Source organism: Bombus vancouverensis, chromosome 3 (genome assembly GCF_051014615.1).
Source record: "Bombus vancouverensis nearcticus chromosome 3, iyBomVanc1_principal, whole genome shotgun sequence".
Classification (NCBI taxonomy): Eukaryota; Metazoa; Arthropoda; class Insecta; order Hymenoptera; family Apidae; genus Bombus; species Bombus vancouverensis.
Window position 1 is genome coordinate 13,476,656 of NC_134913.1, and position 21,670 is coordinate 13,498,325.

Sequence of the window (21,670 nt, forward strand, 5' to 3'; positions counted from 1 at the left end):
AATATAATTCACTATTTTTATTATTTATTCACTACTATTATTATTATTACTATTTATTCTTTATTTATCGAAAATATAATAACGAGCAAAATTAATCTGAAATGAAAATCGTAATCCGACGACAAAATTCCACACTGAAATTTCCTAATTACGAAGCTACTCAAATTTTTCATACTCAGTTTCGAACCTATTATTGGCAGAAAATTTCTCTGAAAAGAATACTTTTAAAAAGTCGTCTAGTTCGCATAGAATCGAACGAGGAGGGAAATACACGCAAACATAACGAATATGTTTATCATGGTAGGAAGACTGCAAACAGTATCTCGTATCCAACCACACTGCAGTCCTGTAACGTTGGTCCACGTTCATGGAATAATTAATATCGTCTCGGAGGAGCCGGAAGATCTGTGCAATGCAAATACTCGCCTTTGATGAACGCAGCGACAACATCATCACAGGGATATTCGCTATTACACTAATGGAATATCAAGAATGTGATAGGTTACGCGAGCAAAGAGATCGACAATCGATTAGCCTGTATACGCTTGATGAAATTGATCAAAACGATAGCGTAACAGGGAACAGAAAGAGAGCGAGAGAGAGAGAGAGAAAGAGAGAGAGAGAGAGAGACGGACAGATAGAATGATAATACACGTCACGCTTCGTTTACCTCTTTTTGAACCAGCTCGGAATTAAACGTACGTGCGCATCCTGAAAAGCTTAATTACATTTTATCTGCAACCTAGATTTTAATGAAATATTTTGTCGGCTACAAAGTCGTACCTATTATCGTTTGTGCTAATATTACGTTTGCCATGTAATCATGGACCAAATTGCTGGAAAAATGTCGGAATGAATAAACGTGGGAGTTGGTCGTTGAGCAAGATTCGTCATACGATCAGAGATGATTTTTACCTTTGAGAGTTTAATATTTAGCGAGTCCTATAATCAGCGCCGATGATCAGGCGATAGACGTGTAGATTTCGGATATTTATGCAAGTTTACATCTTCAGGAATGGAACCCTCACCCTCTAAGTCTCACCCTTTAAGTATTAAATAGCGTGTATTTTACCTTGAGAAATTTCTATATTTCTGTAGATTACGTGCATTCTGTATGCTTTTACACGTATAGATGCAAATGCATGAAAATCTGCAATCTCTGGATGACCGATTGTTGCCAGATGTTCAGATAGCATTTGTTTAATTTCCATAATTTCATTTTTCTCCACGCCTCGATAACGAATCGAGAAGCTGAAACTATAAATGAAGTGAATATGAACGAATCAAGATCTGTAGTAGCAAAAGGACTTTGACATACTTTTAACTTTAATAAAGGCGTTGATAAAAATGTATCTTGCGATAGGGTTAAAAATTAAAATCAATTATTCTAGCATTTACGGTGCTTATCGTCGCGAAATTTGCATTATTTTCCACTAGAAAACTATAATTTTTTATTTTGTTGACACTTTCATCAGTTACTATTTGAACTGTATAATTATCCTGTCGTCTACCTAGTTGTTTCTAACGGGTCACGCGAACGATGACAAGTTGTCTAATGCTTCGTGCGGCCAAGTAGAACTCTGTGGAACTTTCTACTTCCAAGGTTGACCAAACTGCTGTCTACCGTCCATAGTAAAGCGACTGTTCCTCCTTCTTCTAAGAAATTGTATGCTGAGGGTGTAATGAAAGATTAAGGAAAGACCGGCTCGTGTAAACGTTAAGAATCCTTAAGACAGCGAGAAAAATTAGAATTCTTAATTGAATCATGACGTAACGATACAAATAAAATTAGAACAGTTGCAGATTGAGTAGCATGATATACGTCTCGAACGATGATAGTTGGATTAATTTTACTATTACTTTCTATTTCGATGTATAAATACATTTAATATATTTCTACGTTACATTTATCATTATTTTATCAATATATAACATAATACAATTTCATTCTTTAGGCAAATTGAATTAATTAATTAATCAATTCGTTTCTGAGATTTTGTTCATTTTTAGTTCGCACGTCTGTGGTTTATCCGTAAAACGATAGTTAAAAATTTTAAGAACTTCCGGGTTATTAATATTTTGAGAATTTTTGACCAAATGCCATTTATTTATGTCTGTTCTGACGCTATCGTTGTTGAATCAAATTAATTTATAATGGCTCTATTTTATCGCGTAAAGTGAGATTGTTTGATACATATTGCTTTATCGTGATACGCACGCAAACGTTTCTCACGTTGCTACTTCGTATTCCATGTGCATGTAATTACTGGATAGCGTTTTAATGTAATATTATTGATATTTATGGAAGACTGATTATCTCGTCCTCATTCAAAGTATTTCATTATAACTTTCGTTTTATGGGAATCGTAATTGTTCACTTTATGAATCATCGTTTTATATTACGTATATCATTATTTTCAGATGACCTGTTTCTTTACCAGGTTCTGTGCGACATTTTCACAATGCCAAACTTTTGCTAATCCTACGAAGCTACTACTAAATTACACGCAATTTAATATTCTAACTTAATTAATCAGTGCGTAGGTATATGTTCTTACATACATCCTTAAAATTTCTGAACAATATTTCTGGCAAATTTATAATAATATTATAAAATAATATTATACATCTTTATTACTTTTGTTGTATTCTAATCTCCACTCGCGTAGTTGCAAAGACGAACGAATGTCCGTTTACACGATTATTTCCAAATTTTACTAGAACCAGAGAAGAGCGAACGTCCGCCCAAACGCGTCATAGAGCCAAATCTCCTGTCTCAGAAATCTCTATATGTGTCTACCTGTGACTATTGTATTAATTTTCCATATTACAACTATCGAATAAATTGCCAGAGAAATAGACGAAGAAAGGAAAAGAGTATCGTAAGGGTGGCAATAGAAAGCCGGTTGTTTTCAATCCTCGATAATTCCTGATTACAGACGACAGTAGGGTGCTGGCTGGTGAGCTGGCCGACTGCTTGGCTAGCTACGCGATTTAAAAGTAATTATGGCCGCCTTATTTATGTCGCCTCCGGGTATCGGCTTCGGGTCGCACTATTTCATGGGGATTTAGGGCGGGCAATTAACAGATAAAATCTCCTGCTATTTTTCTGCTACCGAGCACCAGGCCGGAGTCTCACTTCCTGGGGATGTCCAGCCAGTACACGCCGGTAACAATTTATACAACGTTAAACAGCCCTGCTTAAGCCTTCTTTCTCTCTTTCGCTCATCGTTCTCTTTTTTCTCGCCTCCGTTTCGACCCCTGTTTTCTACCCTCCCTGCTTCTTCCCCTCTTGCTGATCCTTCTTGATTTATCTGCGATTTTAATTCTCCTTAGTGTTACTTCCGCGGAAGGAAGCTGACCTTTTTCCTGCTCGTAAGACTCAAGGAATTTCTCTTTTTGTGGGGTTCATTAAGAACGGTTGAGTCCAGGTGTCTCTAGTCAACGAAGCGCTAAGATATATCGCCGTTAAATGTTTAGAATGAGCAAAAGGCCCCTACGTTATTTATCGGCGGAGGCACGCTGAGTTTAGGAATTTAATAGCGCAAAGTGATTCAGTAGAGATAGGCCGGTTTAATCCTTCCCATTGGTTCGATGCTGAATAGAAATTAGTGAGAATTCGATACATTGTGGGGAACAATTACGGGTCACTGTTGTACACGGCTTTATTGCATCAATCCAACAGACAAAAGTAAATGAATCCTATAAATTCGATAGAGCGACGTTATTCGTATGATATTCTGACAAAAATTGATTTTAAGACGATCATTAACAAAATTATACGTACAGGTACATGTAACAGTACAGTTTAAATTAGGTGAATGAAAGAGCGACGAATTTTTAAATCTTTACAAAATTAGCCGTAAATTTTTAATCATTTATAAGAGTAGACGTATCTGATTAAACACACGTATACAATTTTTGTAGTATAATATAGATAGGATTAAGACAAATATCGCAATTTCGAGAAAGTTTCATTAAAAATTAAATTTACTCGAACATAGAAGTCTAAACGAGCAGTGAATCTGTTTTCATAAACATAGTAGGAATGTATATGTCGAAAAGGAAATTAATAGTCTTCGTATTGCTAGATACTGCGAAAATAACAAACGTTAAAAGTATAGTTATAAAATTCCCAGAAAGTTACATATCCAAATTTCAGTCACGCAACTCACGAAAACCTAACGAACGATTACCTGAGCAATAATACCGTACATCGCCTTCGTTTTGTCTTCGATATAAATACAATCGTGTCGCCTCCTTAAGACATAAAAATTTCGTTTACTTCGAACCATCACAGAGCCTCAATTATACCGTACTCGAAGCAGTGATTAACATTAAGATTTTTCCCTATTCAGCAGGCATTACGTAACTGTTTCATTGGAGGACTCGTGACGCAATACAATTGATGCAACGTTAAGCAGCCTCGTTTAAGTCGTTTTCCTTTCGTTCCCGTAGCTTTTGTTCCTCAAAGCAAACGGCTTTCCTCTTTTCGACTTAACGTTTTCTCTTCGCTCTAATTACGTGTTTTCACAATTGAAAACCACCGGTTCCATTGACCAGACAACACAAATCAACAACGACCCTTGGCCGTGTACCTACCTGTTTTTCTTCTTCTTTGCTCGACCGAGGAACATCAACAAGATTTCGGCGAGTTCTTCAAGTAGAAGTCCGCACGAAACGGCCTGTGGAAGGTGTAGTTCGTTGCCACTCGAGTATCTCATTTTTGAGCCACTCGACAGGCTGAAGTGGTGGAAACAGCACGGATATTCCTCGAGGATCATAATGCAAAAATAGCGAGTGAACGTCTCCGTGAATTCTTTCAGGTTCGCATGCCGACGTTTCTTACCCCGCTGCTTATGGTTTCAACGAAGGTTGTTAAATGTGTTGTCTGTTCTCGTTAAATGAAATAATTCTGGTAGGGATAAAGTGATTGTGTTCGGATTATGATTGTTACTTGGCGGGCTAGATACAATGGAGGACTTGTGAGATTGTTGAATGCTTTTAGAATTTGTACTCTGTTGCTTTGTTTCGCGAGGAATCTGTTGCATTGGTAACCTTGGAATTGTGAAGTATTAATTGTGTGTTACTCGACGAGACTTTGGAATATGATTTGTCGAAATTTGACATCGGTGAAATATCACATGTAATATACTATTTTTGTGCTGTTTGATTCACGTCGTTTGTTAGTGGCTACAAAACTATTTATACAAGGTGGTTGGTAACTGGTGGTACAAACGGAAAGGGGATGATTCTACGCGAAAAAAAAGTCGAAAATATAGAATAAAAATTTCTTTTTTAAAATTTTTTTTTTGTAATTTTTCCATCAAGACAACGATCTACAGTGGGATCCGTTATAACGAGACGCGATAAAGTGCACGCGTACCGAGCGAAAATTCAAAGTCGATTTTCTCGAAAACAAAGCCTCGAACGAAAAATTTGTATTCTATATTTTCGACTTCTTTTTTCGCGTAGAATCACCCCCTTTCCGCTTGTACCACCAGTTACCAACCAACCTGTATATGTATGTATTAGGTTGTCCTAAAAGTTTCTTTCATTTTGTAAGGAAATAATAGACGCATAATGTATTTCGTTTTATATTAGTTTATTGAATTATGCACGAAAATAGTAATAGAAATAGAACGAAATGGATCATACCTAATGTAATAAAATAATATAAAACAGAAATTGTTGCTCATCTATTATCATCTTATAAAACGAACAAGACTTTTCGGATAACCTAATATGTTATAAAATTTATGTTCTGATAAATTAAGTTCAAATATATGAAACTTCGTATCGTTACAAAAAATCGACGCTGTGAAAACGAAATGTAGGACTTAGTAAAAAAAAACACGCCTTGTTGAGAAGTAAGGGAATGTGTACAAATACTTTTTTGTAGTCGCTGTATTATACAGAATTTTCCAAAAATAAAAAATACATTTTCCTTATGCAAGTGTCCCATTTTTGCTTGTTAAATTGCGTATACTTTCCCATCGCGTAATCCGCTTTATTATTGAATTATGCTTCAACTGCATTATCACTGAGAATGTTTCGAAACTCATAATGCATTCACTTTGAGGATAAAGTACACCAGCTAATTATCAATTAATAATACCTAATATCTTTCAAACAGTAAGTACTTTGTTCAGACGTCGAGTCGATGCACGAACTGACAAAATTATTATCACAATGTTCGTGATTAGAGACGGTGTGCCGCAATGTCGAAATATCGTTTGTCCTATCACCGTAATTATGCATCCCCCAGTTACGTGAACATTTTCTAAAAATGTGAGCTATGACTGTAAAAAGTATCACGCGCTATAATTCGTAACGCGTATACATACAACATTAATTGACAATATGGAAAATCATTTATCATGATGTCAACTAATATTAAAAATTAATTGTGGCCAGATGTGCGAATAAAGAAAGTCAATTGCACAATGTTTGAAAAAATCAATCGCTCGTTATTACGAAGATATTCCCAGGTATTTTCACTGATGGAAATATGTGTAATATGTGGCCAACATAATACCAATTAATTAATGAATGAATGAATATTAATAAATGACATACAATGCCAGATAATTATTACAATCGAAATCGATATTCATAAATCACTGTTAGTAATCAGAAACATTATCCCGCTACTTTATCTCGAAATAAATCGTTATATTCTGATCTTGTCTCTTAATAAAACAGACTTATGTACCGTACCTGTTAGAACCAACATTTCTAACATAAAACTGAGAACAAAATATTTCGTATCTTGGAGTTGCTTCTTAATGCAACATTATCGTTACATGATTTATACAGCACAGCCTCTCGTTCACTGTTCTGATCGATCAGCTTGGCTCAGGTTACGCGTTTTATATACAGTTTCCAATAAAGAACGTTAAAGAAAACGGGCTGCACTTAATCTATGACACAGACGAAACATCTGTTATTACTAGGAATTCTAATATTTTCGCTGAGTATATTCGCTTGCTTCGATGATCTGGATTTCGAGCTATCTCGTCGAATGATACAAATCGAACGTTTTATCGAGTGGAAGCTTGTTAGAAAATTTCCTATTATCGAGATAAATCCTTATTAATAATAAATCATTGACTTTTCTCTGCCAGGAAGAAATTTTCATGACAGATACCGTGTTCTGTGATGTTCTGTTTAAGAGAATCTATTTATTTTAAGGAGAAGACCTATATATTTTAGTAGAAGCTGTCATTGAAATGTACAATTGTCGATATTAGTTGAATTATTGATGACTTGCTATTGATACGTCGTTATGTTTAGCAGTGAAGAGCGTGTATCAGAACTGTCATTGTGCAAATGGTATTAATTATAGCTACGTGAGTTAATATTTTAGTTATATCATGTCTCCTATCGGTGTGTGTGTTTCCAATTAGAATTCTGTGCGTGTACAGTAACTAGGGTAACTTTAATAGGCTGATGAAATGGAATAGTTTGCTCTGACTAGCTGTTTAGTTCATAAATGATAGATATATATATCATTTGGTAGATAAGTCACAATTATAATAATATACTTTTCTACCTTCAAGCAAGAGGACGTTTAAAATGTAGGAACGGAGTATAAAATTTGTAAAAATTTTCCTTATTTATCCAATCTGACTATTAAGTTTCATCATAGCAAGGAAAGAAATAACCGATGACAATTTCTCTGTTTTATTTCAGGTAAGCCATTGACTTCGATAAAAGTTGGGATGCAGTGATTATGACACAAGAACAGTAAGTGTTCTCCATCGATTATTTGATAATTTCTAATTGGCAATTTTTTATTCGTTTCGTCATTTCACACAAACATTATAATAACCATTTTATTTTCTTATTTGCATGCCAATATGATCGTCGACATTTCCAAAATCAATCGTAAAATATTGCAGATATTGGAACACACGCGTGACATATTTAATCAATGAGATAATATTATTCCAATGATTGAACGTTTGATGTAAATGATTTCGCGAAAGTTGTCGGGTATTGATTAATGATATTTCAAAAATGAAATCATCGATGAATTTTCCATGCAAATGCGTGTACCGGTGCACCGTACACAGAATCAACAAACATTCGTTGATTACGTATGCGTGCAACGCAACGCAATAATTGTGAGTAGGAATTAATAATTAATTCACCGGACAGCGCGATAGTAATATGGCAAACGGCTGGATTTGTCATGCGATCGAAATTGTTATCCCGTCAACGAATACGATTTACAATCAAATATTATAATGCGAGCTCGTTTTTAATAATTGATTCGATGATTGCCAACGTGAATAGATATTTCTCAGTCGCAGCATCGATTATTGGTCATTTTCGCGGTATTGACAGAAAGTATACTCGTTAGACATGATTTCATTCACGCTCTGCATTCTTTTAACTTACGGTAACGAATGCTATAAAGAACACCTGTATGAAGGTTTACTATTAATTTCAAATAGCAATTTTTAAGTCGTGTATTGCGTGTACTATAATTTTCTTGAGAATTATTTTCTTGTTTCATTGAAAATCAATCTTACACTTTGGCTCGTTAATATTATTATAACTAGTGGTGACTGACAATGGTGGTATTTTCTGTATAGTATATTTAATTAATACAAATCACATAATTTTTTTAAATAAGTGCAGATTGTAGAATTACCCTCTCTATAATTTTAGAAATATCCCTCCTTGTAATACTAAAATATTATTTGTCTCGATAGTTCTACCTTTGACTGCCACAAAATTTTGTCAACTGTATCTTCGAACTTAACAGATTCTTCCTATTTTTAGCTATTTTATGTTACAATATTGTACAACTCCCCTTTGATCGTAAAGTGATATTTGTCAACGAAATTGTCTTTTTCCTGTGATTATCGTGTCTAAGTGCAATGACATAAACATCGTCAGATGTTAGCTTAACTTTATTGCCGCGATGTTATCCATTTTTTAACGTTTTATTGTCACTCGAATACCCAACGTGCAACTTGGAAAGGGAGTTGACTGGACTGACGTCGAAACCCAAAGTGATGGCGAAAACGATGAAGGGGAGACTGACTACTTCATGGACAATTTAACGAGTGAGAATAATCCGGGGGAGGCTGTGAGTGTACCGATTACATAAACCAAAGACATGTCATAGTTCCCGTCAGTAATACGGGTTATGCCCGATCACCTAAAACGGGCTATGTCCCATGAATCGACTAATTATCAGCCCCAATCCTACATCAATTAACAGGTTATGGACCCAGGGCAGTAAACTGCGATAATAAGGAGTATTATTTTTTGAGTTTTGTGTTTTCTGAGATTATCCGAGAAGAGACCACGCCATGGTCGACCAGGAGGGAATAGGTGATGTGGACAAGGATATGAAGCCGATTCTGAGAAAGGGGAATTATGAATATTGGAAGACAATGACGGAAGCCTCGTTAGTTTTCCTGGGCTGCTGGGATGCAGTAGAGCCAGGATTTACGGCAGCAGAAAGGTTGAGACCAAAATGCATGAGAATCAACAACAAGGCACGTGCGTACATTTTCCGGCATGTTCGCTCCGAGTATCTCGGGGATATTAGGACCTTGAAAACAGCGAGGGAATGCTGCAAATCCACTAGAAGACGTCCATGGGAGATCCACGTCGATGGACATCGTTTTATGCATGCGGGAACTGGGAACTATGGAGAAGACCCCCAGTATGGATATCTCCACATACTGCGGGAGGATCCACGACCTATGCGACAAGTTGCCCAGCGTAGGAATACAAATTGAGGACCATGTAATGACATGTTTCCTCTTAACCGGCCTCGTGGCGGACCCAAATTACGCAACATATCTTAGGACAACAAGGATCGATAAGGATCTAACCGCGAGGGTCGTGAAGTCCGATCTTCTACTCGAAGAAAGAAGGATCGATGCGGCCGCGGACTCATCCGAGAAGAACAGCGCAATGGCGGCCTTGGAAACAATGGAGGCCCAAGCCTCAACGAAGCAAAGATGGCGCGAGGTCAAAGCACAGAGACCCAAAGGACCAGAAGTGCTATAAATGTGGAAAACAAGGCCGCATGTCGTACCACCGCCAAGAGGGAAGTGGGGATAAGGAGGAGCAAAACCAAAGAGACAAAAGGGAGAGAGAATCAGAAGACAAATCGAGGTCCAACGGACTTATCACTACGTCAACTTTATCGTCTATCAGCCACATGGAAAGGGACAGGATCAGCTACCTTGATTCGGGGGCCTCAAGTCACGTGACTCCGGACAGGCATTGGTTCGCGGACTTCGTGCCCCCAACTGGACAGATCAGGATTGGTAAGGGGTACCTGGAGATCAAGGGAAAAGGAACGATCGTCGTGAAAATGACTAAGGCCTGTGGCGGGTGGACCCCATCCTTATCGAAAGCCCTGTTGGTACCTGAATTAGACGTGAATCTCATCTCAATCAGACAATTGGCAATTGTTGAAGTGGTCACCACTTCTAAGAAAACTCTACATCTGGTCTTTTTAGTTTTCTCAAGCACTGAAACCGTCGACAGCATTTAGACAAAAGACTACGACGAAGACAGACCATAAACAGTAGACAGGCGACGTTGGCTTCGGGGTTTTCAGTTATTGGGTAACACAGCTAGCGTGCGGATCTGGACCAGCTGAAATTGTATTCTTACTTATAATTACACTTCTATTTAAATATATTTTTTCTGCCTTACAATTTATCCACGAGTTTTTTCTGTTTACACGTCGAATAACCTCAACAAAAACCATATCTTCATTCGCCCAGTCGTTTCTCGTATCGCAGTTTTGCATCCCGCGGAGGGTTCAGAATCTCGAAATTTCGTGCCCTCGGGTCTCAATTATGGAACAAACGCTCCCCCTCGAAACTGTCGATGTAAACAGCGATTTTCTAGCTGGCTGTACACAGAATTAAAAGCACTCTTGAGGACTCGTTCGAACGAGGCAGCTGTTAGCTTGCCATTTCAGGAACGCCAATATTTGCGCGCTTATCGTTTCCTTCGAGTATCCTTTTTTTTCTTTCTTTTTCGTCTACTCCCCTCTTACTCTTTCTCTCCATTTTTTTGCCTTTCGTACTACCGCGTGGTTATCGGTGATATGTATCGGGGCGAGGCTTGCCGAGGACATTTTCATTTAAATTTGTATCGAAAACGACTGACAGTACGTACACAGAAGACGAGAGTTCGGTATCGGCTGCCTTTCTCGCTCGACGCTCAAGCAGAATGAATAATCAATCCCGTTGCCCCGGAGAAAGCAGTTTATCGAACGATTCCAAGGGAAATCCGTTTATGCGAGGATAGTACTCGTCGAATCGAGGGTTAATTTTGCGATAAATATTTGCTCCCTCCATTTCGTCTACTATTTTCGTTCGTGCTATCCGACGACTTCGTCGATGCTTCGTTCGATTGCACTCGAAATTGTTGAAAAATCTTGGTCATCAAGTTAATCTGGTCGCGATCGAATCTGGTCTGTGATCGAATCGCTTCTTTTATCCCTATCGTTTCTGACGTTGTAGAGCCATTCGAAATAAAGGGGTGGGTTTTCCGTTGTGCTTCTGTGACGAGAAATGAGAAATTTTAGTGGAAAATGATGTACGTACGGTTCTTCTAGAAACGAGATAAGTATAAAATATGACCAGCTAAGATCCATATTTATTTAGGGCAGTGGTTTTCAATATGTGACACGCGAAAAGACTTTTGAAATTACGCATTAAAATCAAACAATTGATCGCTTATTATAATTGAAATAATTCTTAACACGCGATATATGTAATTGAAGTGTGGAAAATTTTATGCACATACACAGTGGCTACAAAAAGTATTCTCACATACTCATATTTTCCAGAATAGCGGTTTTTTCTTATCACGTTCTACGATTCATTCTCGCAGTGTCAAACTTTCGTAGTAATTTTTATAGTTTTTTTTTTATAGCCACACCTTATACAAATCAACTTAACGCAATTTTTACCATTTATTTTCCTCTGTATCTGGAAAGATGGTAAATTCTCGAAATTCGTAGCGTTCCACCGATAAATGATATAAACTCCAACATGATCAGAAATGCATTTCTTTGTTTCTATCGAAAATTTCGATCTCTCACGATCACATCGATGATTATTTCAGCCTCTTAATTATTTTCTATCGGTTCGTTGTAATTCCAAACAAAATTCGCCAGCAAACGTTTTAACGTCGACGCGCGGAACTTTGATAATGTCAAATATACTTCTCAGAAGGGAAGATTGATACTGGATAATGGCGTGCCACATTTTTTACAACATTGTGCTCGATCTGCCGGTGACACTTGTCCAGCTCTTTGCACCGAAAGTAGGATACAAAAATCGAGACAACGTAACGATGGACGTGATTCGACGTCTTGACGTTCCAGCCAGCTGCTCCTCTTTTTCACGTTTACAAATAGATGTCAATGCCAGTGTCTGCGGTCTCCTTGTGCCTTTGTCCCGAGAATCATGGTAATTGCGAGTCGAAATGACCGGGCCATTCGCAGTCTCGTCGCTGAAATCGACGCCCATCACGCTGGTTAGGCATCCGGCCAACCGGAGTTCAACGAACTGTCCGAGCCTGTTCCACGAACGATCCTCGTTTTCGTTTCGATTCCGCGGGATCATCCTGCCAGCATCGTTTCGCTCTCACGGATCGCGTGATCCCACTTTCCGCGTTTCAACTATCGATCTCGTTGTGCAGCATATTTCTATGAGCACCGAATTCGTTGTTTCACTGGCGAGCCATTTCTTGTTCATTTGTCGATCGTAACATGGAGAAGAGTGTAAAGTTTCGTTGATGATTAGGCTTTTTTTCGGAGCTAATTCTACTTGTTATTCGATGTTTCGATACGGTGTTTTAGACCGCAGAGTGTTTTCGTGTTGGGTACTGTGCGATTCCAAAAGTTTGCAACCTGAAATTTTATAAATGAAAGTTAAAGTTGATAAATTGTCTCGCGTAAGAGTAAGAAATTCGGCGATAGAGCAAAGTTCTATAACAGAATTCTTAAAACACGGTAGCTTATTATGCAAGATAGTATCCATTTGTAGGTGATTTTCAAAACGGCTGTCGTATTTTTCTTTTTCTCGTTGATCAATTTTTTATTGTAATAGAAATAATCGAAAGGTAGCGCTATATCTCTTCTCGTTATGTATTTAATATCGCGTGCCTGATTTCGTGATATGTTAGAAGATTTCATCTTCATCTTCCGCGAAAGTAACAAGCATAGTAGTGTTTAATGGATCTTTCGAACTAAATCCAGCATTCTTGCAGAATCAAGTTGGAAATGTTCTCCTATCGTTGCGTTTCAAACGGAAATTGTCCTCTTAAATTCATAAATTGCTTGTACGTACCGTACCGAGCAACCGTACAGTGGTAGTCAATTAATCAGATTATTGCGAAAATCGATGCTTTCACGACAAGTACTCGAAACTCGTTTCATTGTACGCCGCCTTCGAATGCGAGAAAGCATATGCATGTTGGAGACTTCCTATGCACCACGTAATGTACGTCATAATGTACGTAGCTGAGCGCATTTATCGAAGGTCCTCTAAGTTAGCCAATAAGTGATGAAACGTTTCCATATTGACGAATTTTAAAAAGCATTTCCAATTAAAACTTTTAAGCAGTTTCCGTGCAGCTTTGGTCCTTTGTTCCTTTTGCTTCTTTTTAACGAAAAGTTTGCTTTATGAAATACACTTTTTGCTACAATTTATGGTGCTTGATAATTAATGTTGTTTCTTCCTCCATAGCCTACGAAATAAATATACTTTTGCTGGGTAAAGTTGATCGAAATATTATCCCGTTATAATCGGTATGATTTTATTATGGAAATACAATGTTCTTAATATTATTTGAAAATGTATTATTGTCGTAAATTTTAGAAAGTCCTACCGCTTTTTTTTCTTCATCTTTTGAGACGAATGACTAGCAGTTTTTTAAAGAACAATGTTAATCAACCTGCTACTTTGACTGCGAATGAACTGACTTTAAATGACTTGAATTTCGCGCGTATTCATCCTGTCATTGCAAGATGAGAACCGAAGAACTTTCAACGGTATTTCAGATAAGAGACGGATGAAAAGAAATATTATATAAAGAATACTTGATACAATATATCAACAACTTTATTATTAAGATATTAACAATATCTTTTGTTTCGTTAAATTCAACCTATGAAGCTGTCAGTCGTACTTTTCTCTCACATTTTGACGAAGAAAACTTGTTCTAATTTCCTGTTGCAATTTTGTGCCGTTTCAAAATCGCTTAAGTTTCTCTGAGATTGTAAGTCTGTGCGGCGTTCCTGAAAATAGTTTCTTGGGTACAGCATCACCGTTCCTCAAGCTTTCAGGATCGTCTCAATTTTTCTTGAACCTAAGGGAACTGTTGCGGTAGACGAGCTCGACTTCTTGGCCATTTCTTCACACGTCGAGAATGAATGTGTTTCAATTAGTGGTACTGAAACCTCGTTATCGAATTCTGCAGTACGTCCAGACAGTTCTTGATCCTAGGATTCCTATTTCAGAATCTCCAGAATCAATATTGAGGGTTCCTTATTTTAACAGCGGTTCCGCTATAAACTCTGTTGATATTCGTGATAATCTCTGCAGCATATATTCCTCTATTGAATTCCAGATAGAAGTCGGAAACGCAGACTGTCTGAATAAATTATTATATTACAAATATTGATAATCTTAGCGACAAGATAACTCCTCCTTTCTGGTTAACAAATTAAACCAGTATTTTCACCTAACGATATGTATTAGATCGGTGCATACGAAATGCCCTGTTCTCGCATAATACTTAAATATCGCGTGTCTAATATGACGAAATAAAATTGATAATTCCAGTAAGTGGAGGAATAAACACAGAAGGTCTGTTTTTTTTTATCAATAATTCTATTGAACTCAATCGAACTGCGTGAAAGACATCGCATATGATTTTTACGTTTTACTCGTTAACGTATGTACATTATACTGCGTTCATTTATTTGTCGGAGATGAAAGGACATCGGGGCCTTTCTTTTGAAATTTTTGGGAAGAATTTTAGTCTAGACTTTTTATTATAGCTGTACTTAAATAATAAAACTTAGAAGTGGTTGTTTATGATTTAATCCGATTACGTGTGCCCGAGATTTATGACAGTAGGCTTGGGCTCGAAGTGACACAACGAGTCGCTAAACGTAGCCACGGTCACGAGATGGACGTTTTTACCTAACAGAGGTATGAAGTAGTTTTATTGCTCTCCTTAAAAATATAATAATTAAATAGAGAATCGTATATAAGCGCAGTTCCACTTGGACTGAGGGAGTTAGTTGATTTCTGCTTGTACCGTGGACAAGTTGAGTTACACTTGAATTGTGGGTCAGTAAGTTCATTTCGACTTAGACTTTGGAAGAAAACGCATTTGCTATCCCGTTGACCGTGGATTCGCTTGATTGAACCTAAGATCATTGTCATTAGCATCTCGAGTATCTAATCGCCACGGCTACTTGTCAAATTCTGTAACAATCATATTGGTACCAGTAAATATCATGTATATGGTATAACAACAATGGCTAATCCAAATGAAGATTCGTTACCCGCCCCCAACCCCAATGAGAACTCGACGTATTAATGAAGTTTCAAATTCCCTACTAAAAGAGAACAAGTTTCTGAAATGAGAATTCGAGCGTAGCTGTTGCATTGTATCTTGCATCTCTTCGTCTATATGGTCGACTAATTTTAAATCGACTAATAACTCGAAGAGAACAGTGTTGAAGAAAAGAAAGGCCATTACTTTGCATACGCGACTAAGCTTCGAAGATTGTGATTAATAATCATAATACAATGCCTTTACACGATTGATTGGAAAGTCAAAAAATCCTTCCAATATTCGTCTCCCTTTCGTAATTTGTAAAAGGACGCAACGCTACGTCATCGATCGTAAATGCGTTAATATTGCATTCGTCAAATTATTAACGGTATCGTTGCTCTTCTGTTGCAAGCCTGCGCATGTTTTATCGATCCTGTATTACGAGAAGATAATTCGCATATTTATGTGTATACCGTGGCTCATAAGTATCAGGACACTTTGCTTGATTTATAATAACGGTACATGAATGTGGAATGTATAAATACATGAGAAACCAGTGACCAAAAGCAATACTTATTATCCTTCTATAGAATCAACGGATAATAAATCTTATTTATTCGTTTAAAGATTGACCGACAGTGTATCAAAATTTAATGTACGATTCGTCGAGGTATCTACTGGTTTTCGTTGAAATTTTTCAAACACGTGTTACTACTTGAACTGATAACGATGCTGTTTTTTTTTTTTTTAAGAACTCTTTTTTTTCGTCTGCTCTGTAGGTTACAATGTATCGTCAAAGAATTTTTCCAAAATGATTTGTTATCGATTTTGTCCAAGAATTGTTCCACAACTGTTTAATTCGTTGTTATTTCTATACTCAGAGGTAGGATCGCAATAGTTATTATTTTATTGAATGGATAAATCTATCACACCGTTCTGAGCCAGAAAAACCTTTATTGCACGCTCTTACAAAAACTAGGGATAGAAACAAAAAAGCATCTTAAGCCTATCGATTAAATCTCTCGATTGTAACTAGGACTATCTTCTAGTTACTATTTCTTATAACTAACGCATCTGCATATGGATGGCGAGCACGAACTCACGTTGTCATTTTCAACGTAATTCTTACGGATGCCACTATTTCATTGCGATCGGGTTTTATCCTGCTGTAACATTAAAATAATGATAATAATGGAATGTAATTGTTATTTGTCATACAAATTTTACCGTGGTTCCGTAATCAGATTACATTCTGTCCAAAATAAGCAAGTTTCCACGTACTTTTCAACGGTGATGTACAAATAGCCGCGTGATTAGGCGCGCATTAGCAACCTAATAATTAGCAGTAAGAAGAGCAAGCAACGCAAAAGAATACGAAATTGATACGTTGTCCAATCGATAACAAAATGACGAACGTACGAGTCAGAAATGTATATAACCGTGGCTGTTTCAGTACGCGTATCGGAATTTATTCGATTGTTAATTATTCGAGGGTGATTAATGAAATTGCCGCCATTGATTGCGGTTGTCATCGAAGGAATGCCGATGATTAAATAAATGTTCGTTTCATCGTGCTTCGTGGAGATGCGTCCGATGAAATTGTTTGAAACTTATATTAACGAAAAGATTATCGTTCGTAATCGGATTTTTTGTCCATGTTGATAGGATTATCGCAGTCGAATTGGCGGATATTCAAGTAATTATAGTATTTCGTGTATAAGCAGATGAACGTAATATAACGGATCAATAGTTGAAGGTATTAGCGTATAGTTATACGATAGTGAATTAGATTCATGTGGTGTAGGATCGGTAATAAATTATTACATTTACTTGTTATTATTACATCATTATATGTGTATTTATACATCTGTGACATTTATGTTGCGTAGGATTTATTAAATTCGATACATACATACATACGTGTATAAATAATCAAAAAATTTTAATATAGATTGGGATTTATATCTGTTGTCAACGTGATTCCCATCGTATCGTATCTTGCATTTATGATATATGATTTATAACAGTCAGTTACTCTCAGAACGTTTTTTTTTTTTTTGTTTCGGAAAGAGCAATTGTAACGTGCACTGTGCCCAAGAGAACTGACGATTCGTATGCATGTTTAATGTTGTAACTATTTGTTTTTTAATTCCCGCAAAAAGATCGATGGGATATTTCTGTCCATTTCCATTTTGTATATTTATTTTTACCCTATGTTCTTGAATAAAAATTTATCGGTGCCAGGAAACAAAAAATAGGAGGAGAAAATTATGATAGATCGGGGAAATAGAAAAAATATAAGTTCTCTGAATAATCGTTTCGATGACGGGTCATCGCACGAGGACGAAAGAGATAAAAGATGTCAATTCATTAAATAAGTAATACCGTCTATAGCACTATGCAATTTATATACTATGTATCTATAACTATAGATCTTAGTATTCTATAACTTTCACATCACATAACAAATACACGATTATTATAGAATTATCTAATAATTTTTTATTTATTCATAATCCATGATCTTGCCGCTTAGAATGACTTCACACGTACATTCTCCTTTCTTATAATATTTGTTTAAATCACATTTGCACTATAGTTGTACCATAATTATACTACTTGTTATTATCTTTCTTATTAAACCATCAACTCCCTGTAACACTATTGTTCCATTGTTATTCGTACTGTTGTTCCTAACTCCATTATGTGCAACTTCATGAAAACTTTGGTAGAGGTACATCATTGGACTTCATGTTTTTATTTTGGTATCACATCGTACACTACTCTTCTGTCTTTCGTCATGCCCATTTCACACTCTCATCACGCCCGTCCTATTTCCTTCAAAACTTCTATTCCTATCCCGTGTTCTACTAGTCTTCCATACACCTACTTTATTGGAATTTGATTACGACGTGTTTTAGATTCTCCTCTTATATCTTATATCCCATATCTTGTTATATCTTACACGTCTTTCTCTCCGTATCTTTCCCGTGCTGATTACCTCATCCGTACCATTACATCTACTATCTATATCTCACCAATAAATTTCCATTGTTATTCCGAATCACTGAAAGTTACAGAACTTTACTACTCGCGAACACTGCGCATTTTCAACGCCATTCAAAATTGGTCACTTTCCATCGCTCTGCGCTCTCGTCTGCAAAAGCGTCCTAGACGAGCTCTAACGGAAGACATTTTTTCGCAACTCTATCGCATCGTCTCTACACACCATTCGGTCGCCGCAGACTTACCAGAAGATAAGTTGATACGCGAGATCGTTGTAGAGAATTCCGCGCAATTTCCATTCCTCTGAACTGCCGCTGCCGGTTTCTTATTTTCCACGTGTCTACGTCTTCCTCCCTCTCTTTGCAAGGCCTCTATCACCGCACTTAATTCTATTTCGTACACTCGCGTGAAGCTACTACGGCCGTTCGTACGAAGCCCGTTCCGGCCTCGTTATCGCAGCCTGCGATTTTCAGTAGCTCGCGAAATTGCATTCGCGCTTACTCGCCGCGCGAGAACGCGTCAGAAGCCGATTGAATCTTCTTTCACGATCGCGTACCCGTTTCGCGAACGGCGACCAGGTCTCGTTTCCGGAGTCGTCGTCTCGATGAAACACGCACCGGGCCACACACACACACACACACACACACGGACACACGTATATAGGCCAAGCGTATAGGTGTAGGAAAACTACGAAAGGGAAAAGACAGAAAAATAGGGGAGGAGCTCCGTGTGTCTGTCTCGATGAGGCGATCTCTCGAAGTAACTGCACTCTTGCGAATTAGCTGTTCGACAAGGGTTTCCAGTGGTTTCGCATCGCGACGTTACGTGGAACGTGAGCCACCGGCTGCCTTTTTCCGAATTACATTTTTGATTTATACGGCCGTACAGCTACGGCCGTTTTCCCATTTACATGCAGATGCCATGGCAGACGTAATTGCACGTGGCGTGCTTATGGCTAACGCCAGACGTCCGGGCATCTTCCAAATCCCTGCTCATTCATCGCTCACGATTCGCCTCTCGTTTTATTTCTTCTCTCCCTGCTCTCTCGCTCTTTCTCTTTCTCTCTCTCTCACACACACACATACTCTCTCATCCTATTTCTTTCTTTCTTTCTTTCTTTTCTTGCCGTTCCGTTCTTTCGTTCGTTCTGCGGTTTCCTTCTTCCTTCTGACCCTTTTTTCACGAAAATACGCACGTACTTCGTCGGTATCGCCGGGGGGATAACTTTTATTGGCACGTACTGACGTTTCGTTGGATAGAACGAACCGCGAACTGGCGCACTGCGTGCCGCTACTGAAGCAGGAACCGCAATTATTGCCTGACACCGGGGAGCGTTTCGTTTTTATGCTGGACAGGATTTAGAATTGGCTCGAACTCCTGTTCGATCTGCGGCGTAATGATAACGCGGAACTTTGCAACTAACGCGATTTATGGGGTCGGACTCACTGTACGAATACCTTGACGGTTCATCCCGAAGCTAATTTCGAATGAAGAATGGCGTACAGTTGGAAGTTAGTTGGAGCAGTTATTAAGTGATCGATACTTTTGTTGGAACGTACGTAGGCCAAATGTATCGGGGTCGATGAACGTAAAAAATACGCCTGTATTTTACCCTTTGCAAGCTGATTTATCGTGTTCTGCTTTTAAGAGTGATAACAGTTGTACATTTTTCTGACGAGCTGCATACGTGTTGATATTTATTTCAATAGAGTATTATTATTAGAGTAATTTAGTATCGTTGTTCTTTTATAAGAAAGTAGCTATTTTATTGAAATTGGCTGTTTTTTACACGCAGACAAAGTTATTATACATTTTTGGTATCGTACGCTTTTCTTGTAGGTCTCTAGGCATTTGTAAGAAATTTGGAGATACAAAAACGTGTAGAATGACGTACATAATATGCAAAATATTATTTCTCTACTTGCTATAATATTTAACAAGTGAAGCAAACATTTATTTATACCCGCGCGTCTTTTGTATCTACAATAAAAAAAGAAGAAACATGAATTCGCGTAAACATTTGCAGTCACAGTGCAGTGATAACAAACAAAACCGCTTGAAGCCTGTTCTGCTGAATATTCCCAAAAAATACAGTCGCCTTCCAACCCGGAACCCTTTCGCTTCTATTTTTTTACTATTAGAACCATCTTCATCGAGTTCCAGTAGATTTCACCAACATCGGCCAGCCAATCTTCCAAACAAAACACCCTCCGTTCCTCCGCTGTATAAACCAACATTCTCCGACATACAATACTCGTAGAACATCGAATTGCTTTATTAGCCGTTCGTTGACTCGTGTACCGCGTAAGAACACAGAAGCGCGTAATCGTTGGAGTTGCGCGTCGAGGGAATCGCCTCGTTTCGAGAGTGCTCCGTTCTCGATTCGCCGGAAGAACAACGCCGCCAGCCCCCGGAGTACAACGATGCACGGTGTAACGGAAATTGCGCGAGAGCCGAGCCGCTTCGAAACGCAATTATCAGCCTGGCGTCGACTATATTTTCACGAGGCAGCACGGCGTTCCGCGTGCCGCATTAGCTCGCTTCGCAATAATTATTATTTATCGGCCGGCCATTATATTAGCCAGGCACGGCCGTTAACGCGCCGCCGTCCCCCGCGAATCCAATTGATTTCCGGAATTTATCGCGCGGCAGATTTTCCCTTTTGTTCGGCCCAGTCCCCGCGGACTGGCGGAAAACGCCCCGCCAGTGGACGGCCACTACGTGTAAATAATAAATTTCCTACGAATAATAAATCAGCACGGTTGACCGGTTTGCACGCGAGCCTGAACAGCAGCGGTGGAATCGCGTCGTTATGTCCGACATTGCGAACTGCTGCAATGACGCGGACGAGCGACTTCTCCTGGAACATCGTTGTTTCCGCTTCGATTTAATGAAATTCGACTGACCATACCGCTTCGCCGCAGCGCGTACGCCCTATCGATTCTTGCAACTATCGGCCGATCTCCTTTTTCGAGGTTCGCTGAGGTTTGATATTAACGTTACGTTGGTTTTTCATTATTTCGAGTGAAATGATTTTGCATATTTTCTATTGCTTCGGAAGAGCGTGGAATTTTGTCGACGAATCTTGAAGATT

The 21,670-nt window shown here is 38.2% G+C and overlaps 1 protein-coding gene across 2 annotated transcripts in view; it reads left to right on the forward strand.

Moving 5' to 3' along the window:
- Positions 1-21,670, forward strand: part of LOC117153898 (mind bomb 1) — a 345,338-nt gene that overhangs the window by 315,578 nt on the left and 8,090 nt on the right. The window contains exon 10 of one of the 2 annotated variants that reach the window (XM_076617154.1): positions 7,696-7,714. The exons of the other annotated variant lie outside the window; for it this stretch is intronic. Coding sequence (XP_076473269.1) covers positions 7,696-7,699 — 4 coding nt within the window. The 3' untranslated portion in view covers positions 7,700-7,714. Of the gene's footprint in view, positions 1-7,695; positions 7,715-21,670 lie in introns of those variants that run through there. 2 annotated transcript variants of the gene reach the window in all.